The sequence below is a fragment of the Xyrauchen texanus genome, chromosome 23, assembly GCF_025860055.1.
Source record: "Xyrauchen texanus isolate HMW12.3.18 chromosome 23, RBS_HiC_50CHRs, whole genome shotgun sequence".
NCBI lineage: Eukaryota > Metazoa > Chordata > Actinopteri > Cypriniformes > Catostomidae > Xyrauchen > Xyrauchen texanus.
Window position 1 is genome coordinate 29,174,093 of NC_068298.1, and position 23,060 is coordinate 29,197,152.

Genomic DNA, 23,060 nt, shown 5'->3' on the forward strand with positions numbered 1-23,060 from the left:
TATATATATATATATATATACACACACATATATATATATATATATATATATGTGTGTGTATATATATATATATGTGTGTGTATATATATATATGTGTGTGTATATATATATATATGTGTGTGTATATATATATATGTGTGTATATATATATATATATATATACACAAAGAGTGCAGTATTGACTATTAGAAAAAGATGTGATTGGTGTTACTTTCTCTTTTGAAAATGTAAAATATGGTACATATAAAGAGGGTTGCCAGAAACGTTTTCTTATAAATACTGTTATCATATTGGCAAAGAAAACTCCCCAAACCTGTTTAGTGTATAAGAATGAATTAAAACAATATTCAGAAGCCCTGATAGGAATGACAAATAAAAAAGCATTGAAGTTATTGGATTTATTTTTAAAATCTCTGGAGATGCCAATTGTCGTTTCACCTTTTCATAGCGTGTTATGTATTTTTCTGATGTTTTTCTTTTTCATATATTGTTTTTTGCAGAGCAACAAAATTAGATTGTCTGGCTACGTTGACTGTAAAATAACTGCCTTTATATTGTATTGATTTCATTCATTAAAACAAACAAAAATGACATAAAACATACATACTACAATGTCACTGGCGTAACTTTAGAAGTGAGTGAAATAATAAAATCAAACTGTTTGACTCAAGACCCGCGAGGTTCACGTGCATCTTGGCCGCCGTAATCTCATTAATATACCAAAAAGAGCAACTCAATCACTTAATTCGTGCATTATTCTGTATTATTACATGCCAGAGCATAATAAATTTCGTACCTGCCGTCTTCTTGGAGTATTTTCATGCCCTCCTGCGGGATGCGTCTGGTGATGAACACTTTTAGCATATCTTGCGCGCTCATCCTGCTCGATTAAATGTTAAAACTGCGAATTAAGCTCATAAACTTGGCAACAGAAGTCCACTTAAACTACCCAGTTCCCTGACGCTACTTTTTCTTCTTCTTCTTCTTTAGAGTTTATCGGCAGCTTGCATCCATTAGCGTTGCACTACCGCCATCTTCCGGCTTTATTTCCTGTCATGTCCAGTTACGTCATATTCTTCTCATCAGTCCTGTTCTTGATAAAAATAATAAAATATTTCCTCTGCTTTGTTCATTCTCCCCACTTTCCAGTATTTCCTTCATTCCTGTCCCTATTGCTCCAATTTTTTCTAACTCTTCCATCATATTTTTCCTCTGTTCTTTATATTGTCTGCAACTCAACAACACATGCTCTATAGTTTCTGCAACCTGACAACAACCACAAAAACCAATTGGGTGCTTCCCTATAATGTGTAGTGTGCTATTCAAATTACTGTGACCTATCCTTAATCTGGTCATAACTACTTCTTTTCTATTCCCTCCCCTATTCTTCACAGCCCCAACTTTACTTTGAATAGCATATAAATGTCTCCCTTTAGTTTCCATATCCCACTGATGTTGCCATTCTCTAATGGCTTCTTTCCATATTATACTCTTTCCTTCAGACTTTGACAACTTAATATTTTCTTCAATATTCACCCTGACGCTACAACTGTGGGATCAATCACATACGTGACAGCGTGCTAAACAGTTCCGTTCTGCAGCTGTATAGCGACATCTAGTGGAGTGGATGGGCAACGCAACTGCAGATTCTCGCTGAGGAGGATTTGGTTTGTGGATTCAGTTCGTTTACTGACAGAAAATGTTTTGTAAATTACGACATGTACATAATATTTGACGTTATTTTTTTTTCACAATGTGCAATTAACTTTTTTACTCAAAGTTGTTTTTAGAAGCATTTTGATTTGATATGTATATCAGTTTTGGTACACATTGGTATGCCTGTTTCAACCTTCATTTACTACAGGTGATGAGGTTTTTATTGACTTTAATTCATCACGAGTGAGGGTAGTATAAACGGGTATGTGGAGGCCTGATGGTGACTGCATTTATCAAGAAGAACTTTTACTGTCAGTTTGAGGTGTTTGCGTTTCACTTATTATTTCCATGTGAGTGCACCTATTCCTCCTTTCTGAAGAAGTTACCAAGAAAATATTTTTTTTTATCTTTAATTCTATAGCAATTTAATCCAGGCATGTTGGCACTTGGTAGTGACACATTATGAATAATGTGTCGTCCATCTTGATTTCTGAAAGGCTAGTTGAAGCTGACCAGTCACAGTGTGTTTCTGCATAGACTCAGTTTGGTTCATGCTCAGGTGAGATTAGTGGTGTTTCATTGCAGTTTTTGTGTTATTTGCCTTATCCAAGCGATCATGACAACCTTGACAATTTTCCATAATTTCATTGTAATAAACTTAAGTTTTGCATTCCCTTGCAATAGTTTTATCCATCCCTCATGAAAATCAACCACGGTTTTACTACAGTAATACCATCGTTTTGATTTTCCTGTATTATTTATATGGATGTTCTGCTAATATCATGGTTAAAAGGTATACTGTAGTAAAACCATGGTAAATGTTGTGGTTGCTATGGTTTTTCAACAAGCACCATGGTTGAACTATAGGGAAACCATGGTTAATTTTCACAATGGATGGATAAAGCTATTGCAAGGGAACCCAATATATGTAAGTGTGATTGAACACAAAACTTTTTGCAAGGAAACAATTTGTGAGTGAATGCAAACCTATTTCAGAAATTAAATTATCTCCCTGTGCTCTACGAGGCTCTGTGGCAAAGTGTAGTCATCCAACATGCTTATTATTTCATTGCTGTTTTTCTCTGTACAGGCTCCCTGTGTTCGGAAATATAATTTTCTTTAGAGACTGTCCAGTCAGGGAACTGAATCAGGATGTAATGTCGATATACAGCAGAACATAGAGCCAGAAATGAGCCATGCTGTAGAACAGACTCTGACTCTCTTCGTTTTCACTCAGTACAGTATCCCTTTCCCCTCACAGATCTCTGACTTCATAAGTTAGTCTAATTCTTCCTCTACCAAAATAGACAGCTTAAGATTGGTCTTTTTAAGATTCTGCTCTTATAAATCTCTCAGGCTGGGAGGAGGTCTTAGTGAGTCGCTTGGATCCAGTGCTTTGGAACAACGGAGATCATGTGAGGACGGCTCTGCAGTCTACCCTGAAAAACACTCTGAAAGGATTCCAGCAAAGAGAGACTGTAAGATTCATCTGTTAACATTAATAGACTTTTAATAAGCAAATGTGCCATATGACACTGCAGCTTTTAGTCATTGTTTAATCACCACTGAACCATGCTTCTTTTGTGAGTGCACCTCAGGACAGGTTGAAGTTTGATTCTGCACATAGTCTTGAGCTCAGTGAACTTTATATTTAACAGTAGCACCAGTGCAGAGTTTTGTAGAGCCTGTCTTGATAGCATGAGGGCGAATATAGGACTATTTAAAGGTGATGTGTGTTATTGTTTTCCATCTTAATATACTTTTCCTGTTCCAGCTTAATATTCAGAGACAACTATACAGTAATAGGCATTATAATTAGACATTAATATGTTGGTTCCCCTGAACAGTGTAAGCCCAATATAACAACATTGCCAATGGTGTGAGTTTGGGGCGTGGCTATCCGTTTGTGCGACAAATGGCAATGTTATGTAGTGACACGCCTTAATCCGTGTGACGGAGGAAGTATCTCAGTTGCCTCCGTGTATGAGATCATCAATCCATCAATCTTATCACATGGCTTGTTGAGCGCATTACCACGGAGACCTAGCACGTGTGGAGGCTTCACGCTATTCTCTGCAGCATCCACACACAACTCACCATGTGCCCCACCGAAAGCAAACCACATTATAGTGACCATGAGGAGGTTACCCCATGTGACGCTACCCACACTAGCAACCGGGCCAATTGGTTGCTTAGGAAACCTGACTGGATTCACTCAGCATTCCCTGGATTCGAACTTGCCACTCTAGGTGTAGTAGTCAGCGTCTCTACTTGCTGAGCTACACAGACCCCCAACAAGGTGCTTTTTAAGTCTCCTTCAGATTATACAATTTCTTTGGTCCTGCTTTTTCACTCTCGTTATTAATGCTTGTGATCTAATATTTTCTAAACTATTTATACTCTCAAGGTGTCTGATGCTGTTAGCTCTGAACAGAGTAGTTTTGAAAGCTGGGAGAAAGGTAAGTGTGAGTGATCGGAAATGTGTTTCATACTTTAGTTCTTCCTATAGAACTAACTGATTCTGGGGAATTTGTAACCCCACTTGCTAATTTATAATCTCATATCTTTTAGAGTTTAAAACACCATGAAAAACATTAATAAAGTTGGCCTAGACATTAGTACATGATTGTTTTATTTGGAAAGATTTCATGTTGATTCATCCTCTTTTTCAGCTTTTTGAAAATCCACCAGAACTGTCTCCAAAGAGGATTCGGAGTGACCTTGAGAGAAGAAACCATGCGTAGAGTTCTCTGAGAGTTCAGGTGCTTTGATGAGCAGAGTCTTTGAGGCACCAAGAATCCAGAGGAGTCCCCTGTCACCCATTCAGCTGTCTCAAAGTCAGCAAACTGAAACAATTCCCTTCAGGATCCCTGAACCTGTCAAAAATGAAAAACGAACAGGTGAGTACCTTTTTATTTATGATCTGTAAAAACTGTCTGCCACATATTCAGTCTGTAGATATGTATCCCAGAACACTTAATCATGAAAAATGCCAGTAAGAATTTGATCAAGAATATACATGAAACTCAAACATTATTCTACCAATACAATACAGTATATCTCTTTGTGTAGGTGGAGAAGCAGTGGCTTTAAGAACTTGAAAACTTTTCTGAACTTGTAATTCGTGATTAATAAAAATACAATTTAAATCCCTTTGGGATTTTTTATTCCACACCTTTATTAAGACATAATGTATGTTGAAAGATGTTTTGTTTTATGTATGTTGGAGTGGTGGTGGTGTAGTGGTCTAAGCACATAACTGGTAATCTGGTAATCAGAAGCCCCACAGCCACCACCATTGTGTCCTTGAGCAAGGCACTTAAACCAGGTTGCTCCAGGGGGATTGTCCCTGTAATAAGGGCTCTGTAGGTCACTTTGGATAAAAGTGTCTGCCAAATGCATAAATGTAAATGTTTCCATCTTATTTCATACCAGATACAAGTTCTCTGTAATATACTGCAAGTTCTAAATAATAAACTGGACATAGGGAAGAAATTATCTTTTCTCTGTTGTAATCTATTGTAATGTGTCTATGATATTTATACATACAAATTCAAGAGTAGGGCCTAGTGTTCAGTGTATAGCCAAAACCTATTAAATAATGAAATTGATTTTTGATACTGTTTTTAATAAATGTCACATGTAGGACTCACAGCACTCTTTTTACTTTACACAGCTATTCAATGGTACAGTTCACCAAAAACATAAAATTCTCTCATCATTTACTCACCCTCATGCCACCCCAGATGTCAATGACGTTCTTAATTCTGCAGAACACAACGATTTTTAGAAGAATATTTCAGCGCTATTGGTCCATTTAATGCAAGTGAATATGTACCAAAATTGTATAGCTCCAAATGTACATAAAGACAGCATAAAAGTAATCAAAATGTCTAATCCATGTCTTCAGAAGCTATACAATAAGTGTGGGTGTGAAAAAGATCAATATTTAAGCCCTTTTTCACTATAAATCTCCACTTTCACCTTCTTTTGTTTTTGTCTCATGCATATCTTTTGTTTTCCCTCATGCATATCGAAACCTACTGGGAACAAATGAGAATTTATTGGGAAAAAGGGACTTAAATATTCGTCTGTTTTACCCACACCTATCATATCACTACTGAAGACCTGGTTTTAGTCACAGGAGGTGTAGGTGTACCAACAGAGCTGAGGCATTTTTCTAAAAAATATTAATTTGTGTTCTACAGAAGAAGAAAAAAATTCATACACTTCTGAGATGGCATAAGGGTGAGGACATGATGAGATATGTTTACATTTTGGGAGAACATCCTTTATCAGTTTGACCAAATCAGTTTGGTCTCAAGTCTTCTGAAAGAATATAAAATATCTGAATAATCGTTACATACACATTACATAGTGCGTAATAACAACATTAGTCATGTTATAATCAGTTTTAATCAAAAGAAATTGACTGTTTGCTCCGTGCTCCAGTGAGGGGTTCCTCCATTAGCAGACCTCTCTGCGAGACTGCAGCCGCAGTGGAAAAACTCACGCTCTCGCGTTCAATGACAACATCGCGAGACTTTCGTCTTTTATACTTTCGGTGTTTTCTTAGTGCTGTCGTGATGGATAGTGTTGGGCTAGCCGACCACCACAAATAAATAATGGACTGAGCATCATAAAGGTAACGAATGCCTGACGGATTATCATTCCGTGATCATTTTTAGCATCCTGGGTGTGATAGTTTTGTGTTTACCTCAGCAGTTGTAGCATCTTGCTAAGCTAACTGAAAGACACCGGCTCGGCCAGACTCTGCTAGCAGTGTTGAGCAGCAGTCTTCACTTAATGTGAGAGAAATAAAAGCAGTTACACGTCTAGAGATCTGCTGCTTGGCTCAAATATGGAGTGGCTAAGTATCTAGCCTGATAGTGAAACGATTGGATTTATGCTCATACTGATCTGAAGAGCTTGTAAGTGTTAATACTGTCATAGCACAGTTCAAAGAAAACCCTTCAGTAACATTGTCAGGTGACGCTGTGGAGTCTAGACTGTTGGCACCCACTGTCACATTGAGCTGATTAAGTGACTTAAGATGTGTACTGTAATGTGGTAAGATGTTTATTGGTAGAGCTGCTGTCAGTATTATTGTGGACAACATTGTCTTATGCCACTGTGGCCATCAATGCCTTCAAAGTAAGCAAGTTGTTTTCAAATGCAGGGTGATGTTTAGTTGTATGCATAGAGATCTGACAAGTGCCAGAATTACTACTCTAATTGGCTTAATCTGATGTTTGCATACCACTGTTTGCCCTTATACAAGCGCATGCTCTTTTACTATTTGTAGTGCATGAGTGTTGCTCTGAAATTTTTTTGTATGTACGTAAAGAATGTAATGTAATTGTTCGATAGGTTTCAGTGTGTGTCTTCTGGACTTGCCATCAAGAGGATGTTTCCCTGCTTGGCTCATAGACCATGGCAAGTCCTCTGCCGGGTCTACTTGCAACAACGAGCCCCCCTCTCTCAGAGACCCTCCAAAATTGCAAAGCCATGGTTTGGTAAGAGCACCATGCCTGTGGACAGTTTTCCATTGTATTTCATTCTGTGTTATGAACTTGCTCGTCTTCACGTTATTTCAAATGTGCCCATTTCCATTAGAGACTTTAATGTAGATCATGGTCATTTAAAATAGTCCAGCAGATGTTGTCTGCTTGTATGTGAATTTGTATATTTCAAGTACAATCAAGACCATTTCGAATTTCTTCACGCATGACTGAATGGCCTCTGTAGGTTGGAAAAATGGAGGAGGTCTGCACAAGCTGTGGTTTAGCTTCCCTGACTCCAGACTGATGTCTTTAACGTGGACACGCATCCAGTGCTGTTCCACATCAGGCAGTGGTAAAGAAGGATCTCCAGCAGGCCCTGAGGAGCCAAAGCCCATTGACAAAGCACAGATGGCACAGAGCTTGGCAAAAGCAGCAGGTAATGACCTCACATAGTGGGTTTCTTCTGTAAAAATTAAAGATTTATAAAATAATGTTTGAATGCTTCACTTACTGTCATTGTGAGTATAAGACTATTCCTTTAACCCCAAATCAGTACAAAAACAAATGACAGAAAATGAAGCCAACGTTAAGGACCAGTAAGGTTTTTGCCTTGTGTTATTTTTAGGACACTTAAGGTTACAACACTTGAGTTTACTCCCCCAATTCGCATTACAGTAACTTGTCCAACATTTTACTTTTTCTATTCCCGTTATTTTAAATGATGACTATCATTACTGTAACAGTCCTTTTTTTTTCACTATTTGCTGTAAAATAGATGATGTACATTTATTTTTATAACAAAAAAAAAATGCATTGCGGTAATGAGAATTGGGTAACAAAATTTGACCCTATGACTCTAATAATAGGTTTCATTTTCTATATGTAAAATATAATTTCTGATTTGTTTCTATTGATTTTGAAATAAAATAAGACCAGAGCATTGTCTTGACAGGTTTGGTCTGAAACCATATTGGTAAGTGAATTTCCAGGGTAAACAAAGGTAATTCTGATTTTTGAAACCGTTAGGGGTTTTATTTATATTTATTTTTCTCTTTTTTGCATTTAAGATTCCAAAACTCAAGGTCTGACTAAAGCAGAGAGCATTCAAGTGAAAGGTTAGTGCAGTTGAGAAATGTTTCACGAACAGACACTTTGTGCTCTAGCACCTTTTGGTCTAATCAGAATGCATATCATATATCTTTACCATCTTTTGTAAAGTGTTACTGCCTGTTCATTGTTTTCACAGTACGGGCTGTCCTTAAAAAGAGGGAATATGGCACCAGATACACGCAAAATAATTTCATCACCGCCGTCAGAGCTATGAATGAGTTCTGTCTCAAACCCAGGTGATATTATGTTCAGTTTGAGAACTCTGGATGATATGCTGTTGTTTTGTGATCCTAATTATGTTACCTTTACCTTTTGAAGCCTTCTAGATTATTGATTATTTTGCTATTTGATGCCTTTTTACTATCTGATGCTGTTTTGTTTGTTCGTGTCCATTTATACTCACAAAATGTCTTTTTTGTTTGTTTGTTTTCAAAGTGACCTTGAGCAGCTTAGAAAGATCCGTCGGCGCAGTCCCCATGATGATACAGAGGCCTTCACCGTCTTCCTGCGATCAGATGTGGAGGCAAAGTATGTCACTATCTGCTAATGTGCTCATTGATGTTGTGTTCAGGTTTGTGATATTAGCTAGGGGCATCAATGAGTATGATGTTGGTGTCTTTATGTAGAGCACTGGATGTATGGGGAAGTCAAGAGGCACTTGCTCGAGAGAGGAATCTAAGAAAAGAGGTGGAAAGGGAGTATCAAGAAAGTGTGTCTCTCATCTCATTTAGTGTATTACATGCATTTAGCTGATTTCATGTAGTCTGCTGACTAAATCGCTTTTCTCACTCCTCACTCAACAGACATTTTTAGAAATCAGCAGCTGTTGAAGGAGTACAAAGATTTTTGGGGGAACACAAAGGTGAGCATAGTGGTGAGCATGGGTTCAAGTTTATCAGATTTTAATCACTAAGCATTTTTATCAGTGTCTGGTGTAACACTTCACTTACACTTAATACTTTTACTCATTATTGCATCTACAGACATTCAGGAGCCTTTTACCTAAATGTAATGTTCCCGGTTCAATACAAATAAAGCTCAATCAACAGCATTTGTGGCATAATGTTGAATTTCAACTTGTTTCACATTTATTTAAAAAAAAAAAAAAAAGAAGGGAAAAAATGGGGGTTAAAGTAAGGCACTTAAAATGGAAGTTAATGTAGACCAGTCAATAAACATTCAAATACACACTGTTGCAAAAGTATAGCCACAAGACATAAACAATATGAGTGCTAAAACATTTTTTTTTCCTCACCTTTGTTAAGTTATATCCAATATTACAACTTTATTGTTGTGACGATGTAATGAAGAGAAACCTTGTAATCCTTATAAGAATGTAATACCCTAAAATCATATTAGCATGTGTAATGTTTTTGTATTGTGGCTATATTTTTAAAACTGGCCCCATTCACTTCCATTGTAAGTGCCATCATGTAACCGCGTTTACAGTAAACTGCATCCCTCATTTAAATAAAGGAAGAGTCAGTTATTTTTTTGGTAATCTACATTATGCCACAAATGATTTTGATTTATTTTAACTTGTATTTAACCTGGACCATTCCATGAACATACATTGACCCATGGACCCTGAGAAGTTAAGCTTCCATATCTAATATGTTGTTACTGAATGAAATTAATTATCTACAATCTCTAGATAGAGAAAAGCTAATTTAGTCCTCATGATTCATGAAGTGGATGTCCTCAGAGTTTATCTCTTTCCTCCAGTGTCCTTCTGTTGAAATGTATTGATCCCATATGACCTCACTGATGCTCATTTAACCATTCAGAACAGAAAACGTTGTGCTTACATTGGTGTTTTGTTTTCTTTTTCTTTATGATGATAATGATGATGATAAAAACTGTTGTTTTTTCTTAATATTGTTTCTATGTCTCCAAAAGCCTCGATCAGGGAAGAGGACAACATTTCTACAAGGGCCGGGAAAAGTGGTGATGGTAGCTATTTGCATGTAAGCCTCAACTTTGTTGCAACTGAAAACAACAGAAAAGAGTATTTCAAGGGATTGTTTACATGTTGTGCCTTCATTTTAACACAAGATAGGTCTCCTATATGCATGACAATGTCTGTATACCACATGCCATCTATCTATTAGATTAAGGATATTGAGTTACCATCATGTGCTCTCACATGATGAATGACCAGCCCTGTATTCATTGTCTACTCGCCCTCAGCATTATATTAAACACAGAACTATGTTTAGTACATAATCGGAAAGAAAAAAAATCACATTTTGTGTTGTTGGTAGAATCAGTTGGCATTGATCCACTTTCACTGTTTTAACATTTTGTTATGTAATTTGTGAGGAATTGTAATGTGGATAAATGCATAAAGTGGAGAGTTATCTTCACCAAAAAAAAAAAAAAAACTGAATCAAATTTTTTTTTTTAATCTGTAGAAATGGGCTGAATTTTTTCTTCAAGTTGTTGGCATGGGTTTACACTGGATCTGCCAGTATGTTTTCAGAAGCCATCCACTCTCTGGCTGATACCTGTAACCAGGTGAGCTGCCATTTACTTATTTTTTTTATCACATTTCACTTCCCTTACATGGTTGAAAAGTTTGTTTTATAACATAACATAATAGAAACAGATTTACTACTAATACAAATCTTTTTTCATCCCTTCTCTTAATTTATTTCTGTTACTTTCTCTCTCACAGGCTCTTCTTGCACTAGGCATCAGTCAATCTGTCCGAAATCCAGATGCCGTCCACCCGTACGTTTTTATGTATTCTATCTATGGATGCACCGATCTGATACCTGGATTGGATTTGGCTCCGATACTGACATTTTTAACCATATCGGGTATCAGTCTGATGAGCCTGACCCAAATTCAATACTGTGTGTTTGACATGGTCGTTACTGTTAAGCAGGGACTAGAAACAGGTCAAGGAACAAAAACGAAAACTGAAAATGAACAAACAAACCGAAAACGGGAACAAAATTATTTTAAATTGCTCTGGAGTGAAAATGTTATTTTATAAGCTGTTAATTTTGTTCCAATAATTTTTTCATGAATCCAAAGGGTTTATCACAGTAAATTCAACTACACCACTTCATGTTGCCCGAAAAAATTAAATGTGTGCTTTGATCCTGCATCACACATTTCCAGGTCGCTTGTTTCTCTTGCAAGATCTGGCAACACAACAATTGTATTTCACCCACTCCTTAGCTCAGAGAAGTGTCATTTTAAAAAGAACATTAACCATTCTTTTATTTTGTTTTAACCAGATACCATTTGGAAAGGAGACTGCAGAACTTCTGAACTGGATTGAAAAACTACAGTTTTTGCTCAGAACGAACTGAAATAAAAACGTTTACCATTTAGTCCCTGCTGTCAAACTTGCATGGAACCATAAAAGCACCATTGAATTGGTCCATATGACTTTTGCCTTACACTCAAAGTATCTTGAAGACAAACAATAGTTTAATGAATCGCAAAAGGGTACGTTTATTAAGTAAATGTATAGTTTGCATGCACATCACGTTTCAGCTCAAAATGTGAGCGCTCCACACGTACAACATCTCAGATGCAGATGTTCGATAGTTTGGTTCGCTTATAACATGCATTAACAACAGCACCGGAGGAGCATTTCACCAGATTTTGAATAAGTAGTGAGTTAAACTACTGTGAATTAGGCTACCCACACCTACTCAAAGTACTTCCTGGAGTGTTCTGCCAAAGTAAAAGCCTGGGGGGTTTAAAGTTAATAAGGCAAGCCTGAATATATGAAACTATTGTGAAATAAAATTCTAAAAGTTTATTATTATTATTTGTTTACAAATTACAACAATATTAATTTGACTGGGTTCCAAAAAATAATTTGCGTAAATGAAACGTGGACTTATAAAGTGAACAAAAAAGAGATTTCAACCAAATACAAGTTGAAAAAAAATATATGCATGGATAACTGGCTTCTTTTCTTCTGAAGGCTTTTATTGGAATTACTGTTAATGTTGCAGCTGCATTATCCAGTAGAATAGTTAACAATAAAGTTTTTCTTAATTGGCTCCAAATTTATAATGAAATAATTTGTATTAGCGGTTTGTGTTTCTTTTCATATATAAGAGTACCCCCAGTCAGTTCTACACACTGAGGTATTTTCTAAACTGATTAAGAAAAAGCAAGACCAGTATCGGATCGGCCAACACCAAGAGTTCAGGTATCGGAATCGGATTGGGAGAGAAAAAGTGATATTGTGCATCCCTAGTTCAATCACCTATATGTACAGCTCATACAGGCTGATTCTGCCATGAACACATAAGCACTTTTTAAATTTGACTGTACTCTCTTATTAAAGGTACGGCTTCTCCAACATGCGTTACATCGCCTCTCTCATTAGCGGAGTGGGAATCTTTATGATGGGCGCTGGCCTGTCCTGGTATCACGGCATTATGGGGCTCCTGCACCCTCATCAAATGGAATCACTGCTCTGGGTTAGTAGCTTTAGGTTTCAGCTTGTAAAATGTACAGATTATATGATTATCAGTTTGAAGTCAGTGTTATTACATTACAGTTATATGTTTGTTGCAGGCGTACTGTATCTTAGCAGGCTCTTTGGTGTCTGAAGGAGGTGAGGTGTGATTTCCTCATACATGATTTGTTTTAGAAATTGCTGTATCAGCATTCACAAAGACCGATCTCTCAATATGCAGTTACTCCTGCATTACACATTGATGCAATATTTTCATATCACTCTTCTGCTGCACTGTGCCACACTTAACGTTTTCTTTTACTTGATTACAATTATGCGATCTGTAATCTGAAAAAAAAATTGTTGTCCATTTTAAATATGATTATATACTTAGCTTTTATACAGTTGAAGACACAATTATTAGCCCCCCTATGAAAGTTCAATTATTTTTCAAATATTTCCCAAGTGATGTTTAGCAAGGGGATTTTAACTCCGTATTTCTTATTATATTTTTCCTCTGGAGAAAGCCTTATTTATTTCAATTTGCCTGGAATAAAATAATTATTTAAAAAAAATGTAAAAACTGCTTAGGTCAATATTATTAGCCCCCTTAAGGAATTATCTGTTTGACTGGCTACGGAACCAACCACTGTTATCCAATTACTTACTTAATTAACCTAACTCACCTAATTAATCCCCCAAGCCTTTAAGTTGCACTTCAAACTGAGGATTAGTATCTTGCAAAACAACTAGTGAAGTAATATAAAACTGTCATCATGGCAAAGACAAAAGACATTTGTTTAGACTTGAGAAAAAGAATTGTTAATGCTCCCAAAGCAGGAGAAGGATATACACGTTTATCAAAGCATTTTCAGGTGTCAAGAACTGCCGTGAGAAGTATTATCAAGAAGTTTGAAGAGACCCACACAGTGGAGAACAAGACTGGCAGAGGCAGGAAGTGAAAAATGTCAAAAACCTTGGAACGAAAACTGGTGAGAGAGGTTTCTAAAGACCCAAGAACAACTGCCAATACACAAGTGAATGATTTTGCCAAGTCTGGGATTGAAATCTCAATGAAGAGAGTCACAAGAGCCCTCCACAGGAATGGACTGCGAGGTTGCAGACCAAGAAAAACTCCACATCTGAAGAAGAGACACATCCAAGCTAGACTGAAGTTTGCCAAGGACAACCTAGTGAACAATTATGCATACTGGAAACATGTCCTTTGGTCAGATGAGACAAAACTAGAGCTCTTTGGCCATAGAGATGTTGCCTATGTTTGGAGAAAGAAGGGAGAGGCGCTCAACCCAAAGAACACCGTTCCCACAATGTAACATGGTGGTGGGATTATAATGCTGTGGGGATGTTTCAGTGCATCTGGAACTGGGAATCTCATCAGGGTAGAAGGAATCATGAAAAAGGAAGATTACAAGAAGATTTTGAAAGACAACCTCAGCCAAAACTTGGTTTGGGTCGACATTTCCCAAAGCATACCTCACTTCTGGTGAAGAACTACCTCCAGACGAGCAAAATGAATGTCCTTGACTGGCCAGCACAAAGCCCAGACTTGAAACATATAGAAAATCTGTGGGCCACGCTGAGGACTAGAGTCCATGCCAGGAGACCAACAAATCTGGAGGAGCTTGAGAGATTTGCTAAGGAGGAATTGGCTGCGGCGACTCAGGAGAAATGCCTAAAACTTGTTGAGAACTACAACAAATGACTAAAGGCTGTTATCAAGCAAAAGGGATACACTATTGACTATTAACATCGAGGGCTAATCATTTTGACCTGTAGATTTTTTTATTCTTTGTTATAAATTTGTTTCTATTTGTATTATAAACACTCTTAAGTTGTCTAAATAAACTATTATGTTTAGAAATGCTATTTTGAAAAAAATCTTTGCTCCATTAAAAAGGACTTGGGAATTATTTGAAAAATAACTAAATATTTCAAAGGGGGCTAATAATTTTGTCTTCAATTGTATGCATCTGTTTCTTTATTTTGACTTTAAATTGGCCATTATGTATGAAATGTGCTATATAAATAAACTTGCAATACTGTTTTCCCATAAAGCTACACTGTTAGTGGCCTTTAACGAGATCAAGAAGAGTGCACATAAACAAGGCGTGTCCTTTTATGAGTACGGTATGTACCTCTTCTGATTGCTTTGCTAATTTGTGTTTTAACACTGTTTGGAGGTGAGCATTATTGTTTTGTTTGTGAATGGCAGTGATGCAAAGCCGAGACCCAAGCACTAATGTTGTACTGCTGGAGGATGCTGCTGCAGTGCTGGGGGTGGTGCTGGCAGCTGGATGCATGGGACTGACCTCTCTAACAGGTATTTCACACAAACACACACATCTTTACCTTTATTCACCTTATGCGCCAGAGAAACTAGCAAGCAGCCATCTTGAAAATGTTGTCTTTAAACTTCAGGTCTAGTGGTTTCTATGTAGCTCTCTATGGTGTTGATGTCAAAATATAATTAAATAATTTGATTTACAGGTTTTAGAGTTGCCAAAAGTTATCATGTGTTTTTTAAAGTGTTCAAACTAGAAGCCGATTTTAAAAGGGATATTTCATTCATTAAGCCACAAGATCCTACCTTCATGCTGTGACACAACAAATAGTCCTAAAAAATGTATTTGCGTTATACCTATGGCCATCTTCACATGTCATTCACCCATTGCGTTATAGTTAGGGTGAGCAGATTTTTAAGTGTTAAACCAGGATGTGGGTTGACCTTTTAAAAGGACAAGTGATATTTCCTTAACTTGCATGTGAAATAATACAAGCTGTCACTGTTTGGAATTTCATGTCTACTACACATATTAACACAAATTAATAACGAGTTCAAACCTAAAAATCAAGCAGAATTACATGTTTAACAATTAAACGCTTCTATTATGAAAATGTGCAGTGTGTCATAGTTGTCCAAATGAGATCTATCAGGTCCAATTTATCTCTGTGGGAGATAAATTGAAACGGGAAGTTAGATGACAAAATCGGAAAGAGCGGAGTGCTGAAAAGGGACAGGGCTGAATAAGGCATCACAGACTCTTGAGTATCTACAGCAGCCATATACGGACAGTCTGCAGGTTTAATAACCATATGGGACTGAGCTTTATCCCCTTCTAAACAGCAGTTGATGATCTTTTTAAGCTTTGTAAATCCACCTCACTGAACACATCACTCTACTCACACAAAGTCAATAGCCATGACTGACCAGAGCTAGTTCCTTTTACCCTGTGGTTTCCAAAGCCTTTGTGCAAAGATTGTGTAGAGATCTAGATAATAATCTATTCTGTAGACCACCCATCATCCTTGAGAATAGGCCTGGTGGTGATTTCTTTTGTTTACTAGAGTTTTCTGTTGTTTAAGTGTAATCAAGCATGAAAAAAACAGCAATGTTTTATTGGGAGTTCCATGGCTTTAAAAGAAAAGATGTGCTTTATGTTTTTACCACTAGAGGTCTCTTTTTCATAGAATATTCTGGCCATGTTGAGAAAAGTATACTAGCATACTGCAACGTATACACTATATACTGCCTACTTCTTTTTTTTAAACTTGCAACAGTATGCATTATATAACAATAAAACTTTTCAAACAAAAGCTTGATGCACTGTTCTCACATGATATTATGTGAGTACATAATCATTTTGAGTTTCTATCAAAAATAGATTTAAAAAGTTACATAGTAACACGTACACCTTTTAGTAAATTTTAACCTGGGTTTCACCACAGAAATAGCCACGGAAGCAGCCATGATATTCCATCACAAACAAACAATTATAATTGTATGCATGTTTAATGCCATGATTGCCAGATTGGCCTAGAAGAATCAAAACATTATTTAGCATTTTTAAATCAAATCTGCTTTAAAATGAACTCTTTGTATTCTATATCATTTGGATGTGTAAGTACTGTGAGTAGTATGTTACCACTGAAAATGCAACGAAAAGAAGTGTACTACGAGGACCCGGATGATGCACTTCTGTAACTGTCAAAACAGAGTGTGGAATGTTGGACACTTCATATACTCGGCACTCGCGGCTTTCTGTGCGTAGCAGAAGGGGCGGGGTTACCTAGCTGAGTTGCTGGTCTGACAAAAGTGTAAATAATGAACAATGGAGCAACTAGTGAAACTTCAGTGAAGACAGCACCTTACAAATTTAAGTTGAATCCATTACCATCACCCCAAGCAATGTGAATCTGGATGTTATTTGTGATACAATTGTTGAACTGAGAATGGCTAACATGCTAAGCTAGAGGCAGCACATCACGTGTGTTTGAAACATCACTACCTTCAGCTGTTAAACGGCGAATGCTTCCATGTAGTACTTTTTTTTTTAAGCTGTGTTGTGTTGCAACACTTATATCTCAATAATATACATATTCATACATTATGGTATGATGGTAAAGCTTTTTGTAAGGTGCTGTCTTCACAGAAGTTTCGCTAGTTTTCCTATTCTCCATTATTTACAATTGTTTTGCCAGATCACCATCACTGCTGGTAACTCCGCCCCTTCCACTAGGAAAGGCAAGCTGAGTGCACGAAGTGTCCAACATTTCTCACTCCGTTTTGACGGATATAAAGTGCAACATCCGGGTATTCGTAGTACACTTCTTTTTGTTGCATTTTCAGTGTAAACATACTACTCGCATGACTTATACTTCAAAATGACGTAAAATAGTGCAGAAGTGTACGGTTTGAGGCGCTACTACACTTTGAAAAATCGCACACTACATGGCTGAGTCAATAGTGTATATTGTGCATATTGAGCGTTTAGTGTCATTCGGAACACAGCTAATGTGTAAAAAAATAGCAAAATATCATTGTTGACTTCTGCTTCATTTGTTTCACTGGAAATACTAGTATATACATATCCAGTATTTCTTGCATTGTGCATTTTGGCAAATGTAGTAGGTCATCTGGGAATTCTATGCCTATTTACAAATAGGATGAATAGTATTGTATTTTGGTGCTCTGAACATAGCAAGTATCCATGTTTTCATCATTTTGTCTCATTTGAAGCTTTAATACTTTGCTCACTTTCCCTCTTCACCTTCTTGCTCAGGCAACCCATACTATGATAGTATTGGTTCTCTTGGTGTGGGCACCTTGTTAGGGGCGGTGTCTGCGTTCCTCATCTACACTAACACAGAGGCTCTGCTGGGCCGCTCCATCCAGGCTGAGCACTTGCAGAAGCTCACAGAGTTCCTGGAAAGTGACCCTGCAGTCAGGTCAGTCCCCACTGACTGCATAATAAGAGCTTAATCAGTAAACAATTTGCCATCCTACAGATCAAATCAGTACAGTAATAAGGAACGATAAGCCATCTAAAAGCATCAAATTCTTGTCAAATTCACCACCCTGTATATGCACACATTTGCTTGCTAAGGAAAGAAAAATGTAAAGATCTAGTTACTGTATATCTAAGTTTTGCTTATTATATTATATTACATTGGAGGTACCAAATGACACCGGTGCATCCATGCTTTGATGAAATTGATTAGATCATGTGTTCTTGTCTCCAGGGCGATTCATGACGTGAAAGCTACAGATATGGGGCTGAGCAAAGTGCGTTTTAAGGCGGAGGTGGACTTTGATGGACGGGTGGTGACGCGCTCATACCTGGAGAAGCAAGACATTGAACAGATCCTCAACGTATGTGCTGAGAGAGATATTTAGATCTTCTGACACAACAGTGTTTGCATTGTTTGTTTTGAGCTTGCCGTTTCGGCACAAGTGAAGAAATGTGAAGTTCCGTTCACTCTGACAGCAATTACAGAAATTAGTGCTCAGTGATAGGATGATGGAAACGGAATCGATTGCAACACTCGTTGACAAAAGATGATCAACAATATCGTAAAACTACAAAACCACTTAGCTGGGAAGTGGGCAAAAATATAAAATAGCAGCACAAGGTATATTCTGTTTCAATCATCTGAAAACTGTTTGCAAGAATAGCGTTGTTTATGAGAATGTTGCTAATTACCATTTCAAGAGGAGATGCTTGATGTTTATTTTGCTTATATGGAGCGTTTCGTGCTTAAAAAGCCTATACATGTGTATACAACCTAAACAAGTTCACCTTGAAACTAAAATCGATTTATATTTTAATAATTATTATTATCATTATAATATAATTATTATTATTATTATTATTAAGTTTACATTTAAAACTCTCATTAGATCATAATTTGTGTTCGTAGTTGTCCACCTGTTGTAGACGGATACTTGCCTGACGGCAAATGTAAGGTGGTTATTTAAGATTTTTTTGACCATTTTGTTATATTCATTGCTTTTTTGTTAAGTTTGTAGTGCAATTTGAACTTGGAAATATTTTTATGTTTTTCGTGTTTTATTAAATACATTACATTTTTAAAGCAATCTCAATAAAACAAGGATATTCGCTGATCCCTCGGTTGACGATCGGTCATTGCAATATTTTTTGTAAACATTTGTAAATTTTGTAAATATAGAATAGTTCACCCAAAAATGAAAATTCTTTCATCATTTACTCACCCGCATGGCATCCCAGATGTGTATGAATTTCTTTCTTCAGCAGAACTCAAACAAATATTTTTAGAAGAATATTGCAGCTCTGTAGGTCCATACAAGTGCAAGTGAATGGTGGCCAGAACTTTGAAGCTCCAAAAAGCACATAAATGCAGCATAAAATAATGCATAAGTCTCCACTGTTAAATCCATGTCTTCAGAAGTTAGATGATAGGTTTGGGTGAGATACAGATAAACTTTTAAGACCTTCTTACTGTAAATTCTCCTCCCTTTCCAGTAGGTGGCAGTATGCATAAATCATTTGAATTGACATAAACAAAATAAGAGGAATGTGAATCTGAGATTTACAGTAGAAAAGGACTTAAATATTGATCCGTTTCTCATCCACACCTATCATATCGCTTCAGAAGATATGGATTTAACCACTGGAGTCTTTTGCAGCCTTTATGTGCTTTTTGGACTTTCAATGATTTGGTCACCATTCACTTGCATTGAATGGACCTACAGAGCTGAAATATTTTTCTTAAAATCTTTGTTTGTGTTCTGCAGAAGAAAGATGTAAACATCTGGGATGGCATGAGGGTCAGTAAATGATGATGATGATTTTTATTTTTGGGTGAATTATTCCTTACAATTGTTGCTGTACTGTCCCTAGTCAAATTTGGCATCATCAGCACTGTAGCTGCCACTCATGTCACCTCAAACCGGCAATTCTCATTGAAAATTAATGACTTCCTGTCACTTTGTTGAACCTAATTGCTGCCAGTGTTCATGTAACTTGACACTGCTGCTAACTGTTTCCACGCTGATTTTATTTGTTACACAGCCAATTGTTTTTAGTGAGCTAGATTTAGCATATTTATGTGTGAATATGCAGTATATGTATGCATTTTCCTGTAGGAGATTCAGCAAGTTAAGACACCAGAGGAGCTGGAGAACTTTATGCTGAAGCATGGGGAGAACATTATAGATACTTTAGGAGCGGAGGTGGACCGCCTAGAGAAAGAGCTCAAGGTTTGTGATGAGGCCATAATTTAAATGCCTCTCTGTATCTATTGCCATTGTCACTGCCTTTTTCAATAAAACAGCCTGTCTTGGACCACCATGACTCTGCACACACATATGCATAACATAAGCATTCCATCTCCTGTTGGTTAGCATTACTTGTGCTGTCAGAATAAATTCTACACTGCATTCAGCAGACATCCCACACAAGTCACACACATGAGAAAAACCAGTTCATCTGTTATTTACCCACGACTCCTCAAATAAACGAAAGTGAAACCTTCCAGTTTCACTCTTCCAGTGTTTAATTTTGTAACAGCAAATCAGATTTGAGATTTCACAGAGTGCATTATTATAATTGGCTTCCGTTGTGCTATATGTGATGTCTAAGCAGATGGCAGGAAAGTTTGGTAATGGATTACGGAGTTTGTTTGCATTTGTGTGGAATCTGCTATTTCTATTCCGCTATTGTTTAGACTCTCATGACTTCCTGGGAGTAATGTTCCTAAACCATAGTTCATTATTTGAATGTCTCAGAAACTGTTTTTTTTCCTTAATTGACTCCTCTTTATCTCCCGACAGCAACGCAATCCTGAGGTGCGACATGTGGATCTGGAGATTTTATAATGTCATGACAAATGGCAGAATGGTTTGGATCGAGAAGGAAGACGTAATCAAATTCTCTCCAACCAGCCAGACAGCTGAAGTCTTACTTTACTGCCCCGCATCACCCAAACACTAGCCTGTATATGTTTTCAGTTTGTCTGCTAACCTAGCCACAGCCAATAATAAGAGGTCTCTGGATTAGATAAATGGGTGATAATGATTATTTTATAGTCAATGGCTTTTGGTTCAGTGATAGTTGCATCATCGGAGCTTTGAAATCATGTCAGTGGATTCCAAAGGGACCAGAAACTTTTATCATTGAAATTTTTGCACACAGAGCATCATAAACACTCATTTCACAGATGTTCTTTTTGTAATACAAAGTAAACACTGGACGGCAAAATATGACTGTAGAGGAATAGTGTACATTAGTACGTACATAGTATGGCCATTGTATTATTTCAAAACAAAGGTTGCTTTTTTGTTGTTGTTCAGATGTACACAAATGATGGCATGTTTCATTGATGTCATCATTGAGTGAAGTGGGCAATTGAAGGAAGTTATTATAAGGGTGAACTATAATTGTAATGTATTGCAAAAACAACATTTGGAGAGTAGATCCAATATTTAAGTTGATATGTTTATTCATTTTAACGGGTATGTGTTAAATACTCCTACAAATTTATAAATAATAATAAAAAAAGTTTTTTTTAAAGCTTCTTCAGTGAATATGATCATTTTAACTTGACTATTTAAAAGTTGGAATAGTTGGTCAGATTAACTAATTATCAGTAAAGTGAGAACTATAGAATCAGATTTAGGAAAACGGGTACCCATCGGCCACCACAGACCCTTCTGATGCGGACTGCTTCTTAAATCGTCATGTACCACCAGTGCTAACAGTACTAATGTTATTTTGCTGCTTTTAAAGTGCATTTTAGACTGTTGTCAGCCCTGTAATTTTGTGTGAATGAATAAGGTGGTCTTGGATTGGTGCACAAATTCCTAAGATATGTTCTAAAGTCACTAAAACACATCCTGGGGTGGCATTGTTAAAGGAATTGTTCACCCAAAAATGAAAATCTGCTATTCTAGATGTGTATGACTTCTGAATACAAACAAAGCTTTTTAGAAGAGTATTTCATCTCTGTAGGTCCTCACAATGCAAGTGAATGGTGGACAAAACTTTAAAGCTCAAAAAGTACATAAAGACAGCATAAAAGTAATCCAGACTCTAGTGGTAAAATCCATGTGTTCTGAAGCAATCTGATAAGTGTGGGTGAGAAACAGATCAGTAATTAAGTCCTATTTTACTATCAATCTCCACTTTCATGAACAACATTTTGGTCACCATTCACTTGCATTGTGAGAATCAACAGAGCTGAGATTTTCTTCTAAAAATATTCATTTGTGTTTTTTCCAACATAGTTTATGACATGCCCTTATGTGTATTTGGTATTGTAAATAATCCCTAACTGTGAATATACAATAATAGCAAATGATTCATGTTAAAGTGTGATATAAGAACAAAGCATTCAGACCAAAATCCAGTTCAATCATCCATCATTTGCAAACTATAGAAAATGTGTTGTAGATACCATACGTGCTTTCTTGTGCTTAAGTCTACCCATATTAGGTTATAAAACATTGTAATGTGATCAGAGCTTTATAACAGTTCTTACACAATCACTATGTTCTCTTTAAAACAAACAGACTTTTCTTATATATAATGCATGTTGAAAACATGCTAGGTTAGGGGCGTTTCCAGGATTTCTGCAAGAGGTGGCATGTGTCCAGTAATGGGTGGCATCCTGTATGTTCGTCTGACGGGGAGGGGGGGTTCTAGCCCCACCCTATCACTGATGAAATTTAGATATGTTTTGGGGAAGGCCTTTAAGACTATATATATATATATATATATATAAAATGTTTATTTGACTGTCAGGATGCTTTTCGTTAAGATATGTTGAGCTGTTTGGAGATGCTGAAGAAAATGGACGAATAAATTGCAATTAATTTATTAAACCACTGAATCTTTGTCTTTTTTTTTTTAATGATTTGATTGTTTGTGTTTAAACCTTTTTTTTCTTTTAACTTCTTTAAAAAAATATGTATATATTTATTATTATTTTTTTTATTATTTTTTTTTTTTTGACCATTTTGTGTTGAAATACGGTAAACCATTCAGCTATATAGATTCACTATAACCCAACACATTGGC

General features: G+C 36.7%; 2 protein-coding genes across 3 annotated transcripts in view; one reads left to right on the plus strand and one right to left on the minus strand.

Moving 5' to 3' along the window:
- The window catches only part of LOC127617171 (glyoxylate reductase/hydroxypyruvate reductase-like), a 6,901-nt gene extending 5,880 nt beyond the window's left edge, over nt 1-1,021 (minus strand). The window contains exon 1 of the mRNA XM_052089094.1: nt 797-1,021. Within this exon, the coding sequence (XP_051945054.1) occupies nt 797-879 (83 nt within the window). The 5' untranslated portion in view covers nt 880-1,021. The remainder of the gene's footprint in view (nt 1-796) is intronic.
- A 3,307-nt stretch (nt 1,022-4,328) lies between these two features.
- LOC127617166 (zinc transporter 9) lies at nt 4,329-22,833 on the plus strand. 2 transcript variants are annotated; one of them, XM_052089085.1, is made up of 19 exons: nt 4,329-4,556; nt 7,027-7,172; nt 7,405-7,596; nt 8,228-8,275; nt 8,407-8,506; nt 8,706-8,798; nt 8,897-8,979; nt 9,074-9,132; nt 10,170-10,237; nt 10,685-10,787; nt 10,948-11,003; nt 12,589-12,724; nt 12,822-12,861; nt 14,779-14,850; nt 14,936-15,043; nt 17,784-17,949; nt 18,244-18,373; nt 20,129-20,242; nt 20,816-22,833. In XM_052089085.1, the coding sequence occupies exons 2-19, from the start codon at nt 7,064-7,066 to the stop codon at nt 20,858-20,860; spliced, it is 1,722 nt and encodes a 573-aa protein (XP_051945045.1). In that variant the 5' UTR covers nt 4,329-4,556; nt 7,027-7,063; the 3' UTR covers nt 20,861-22,833. The 2 variants fall into 2 exon arrangements, with proteins under 2 accessions (XP_051945045.1, XP_051945046.1); XM_052089086.1 differs by lacking the exon at nt 4,329-4,556 and adding an exon at nt 6,173-6,301.
- The last annotated feature ends 227 nt before the right edge of the window (nt 22,834-23,060 follow it).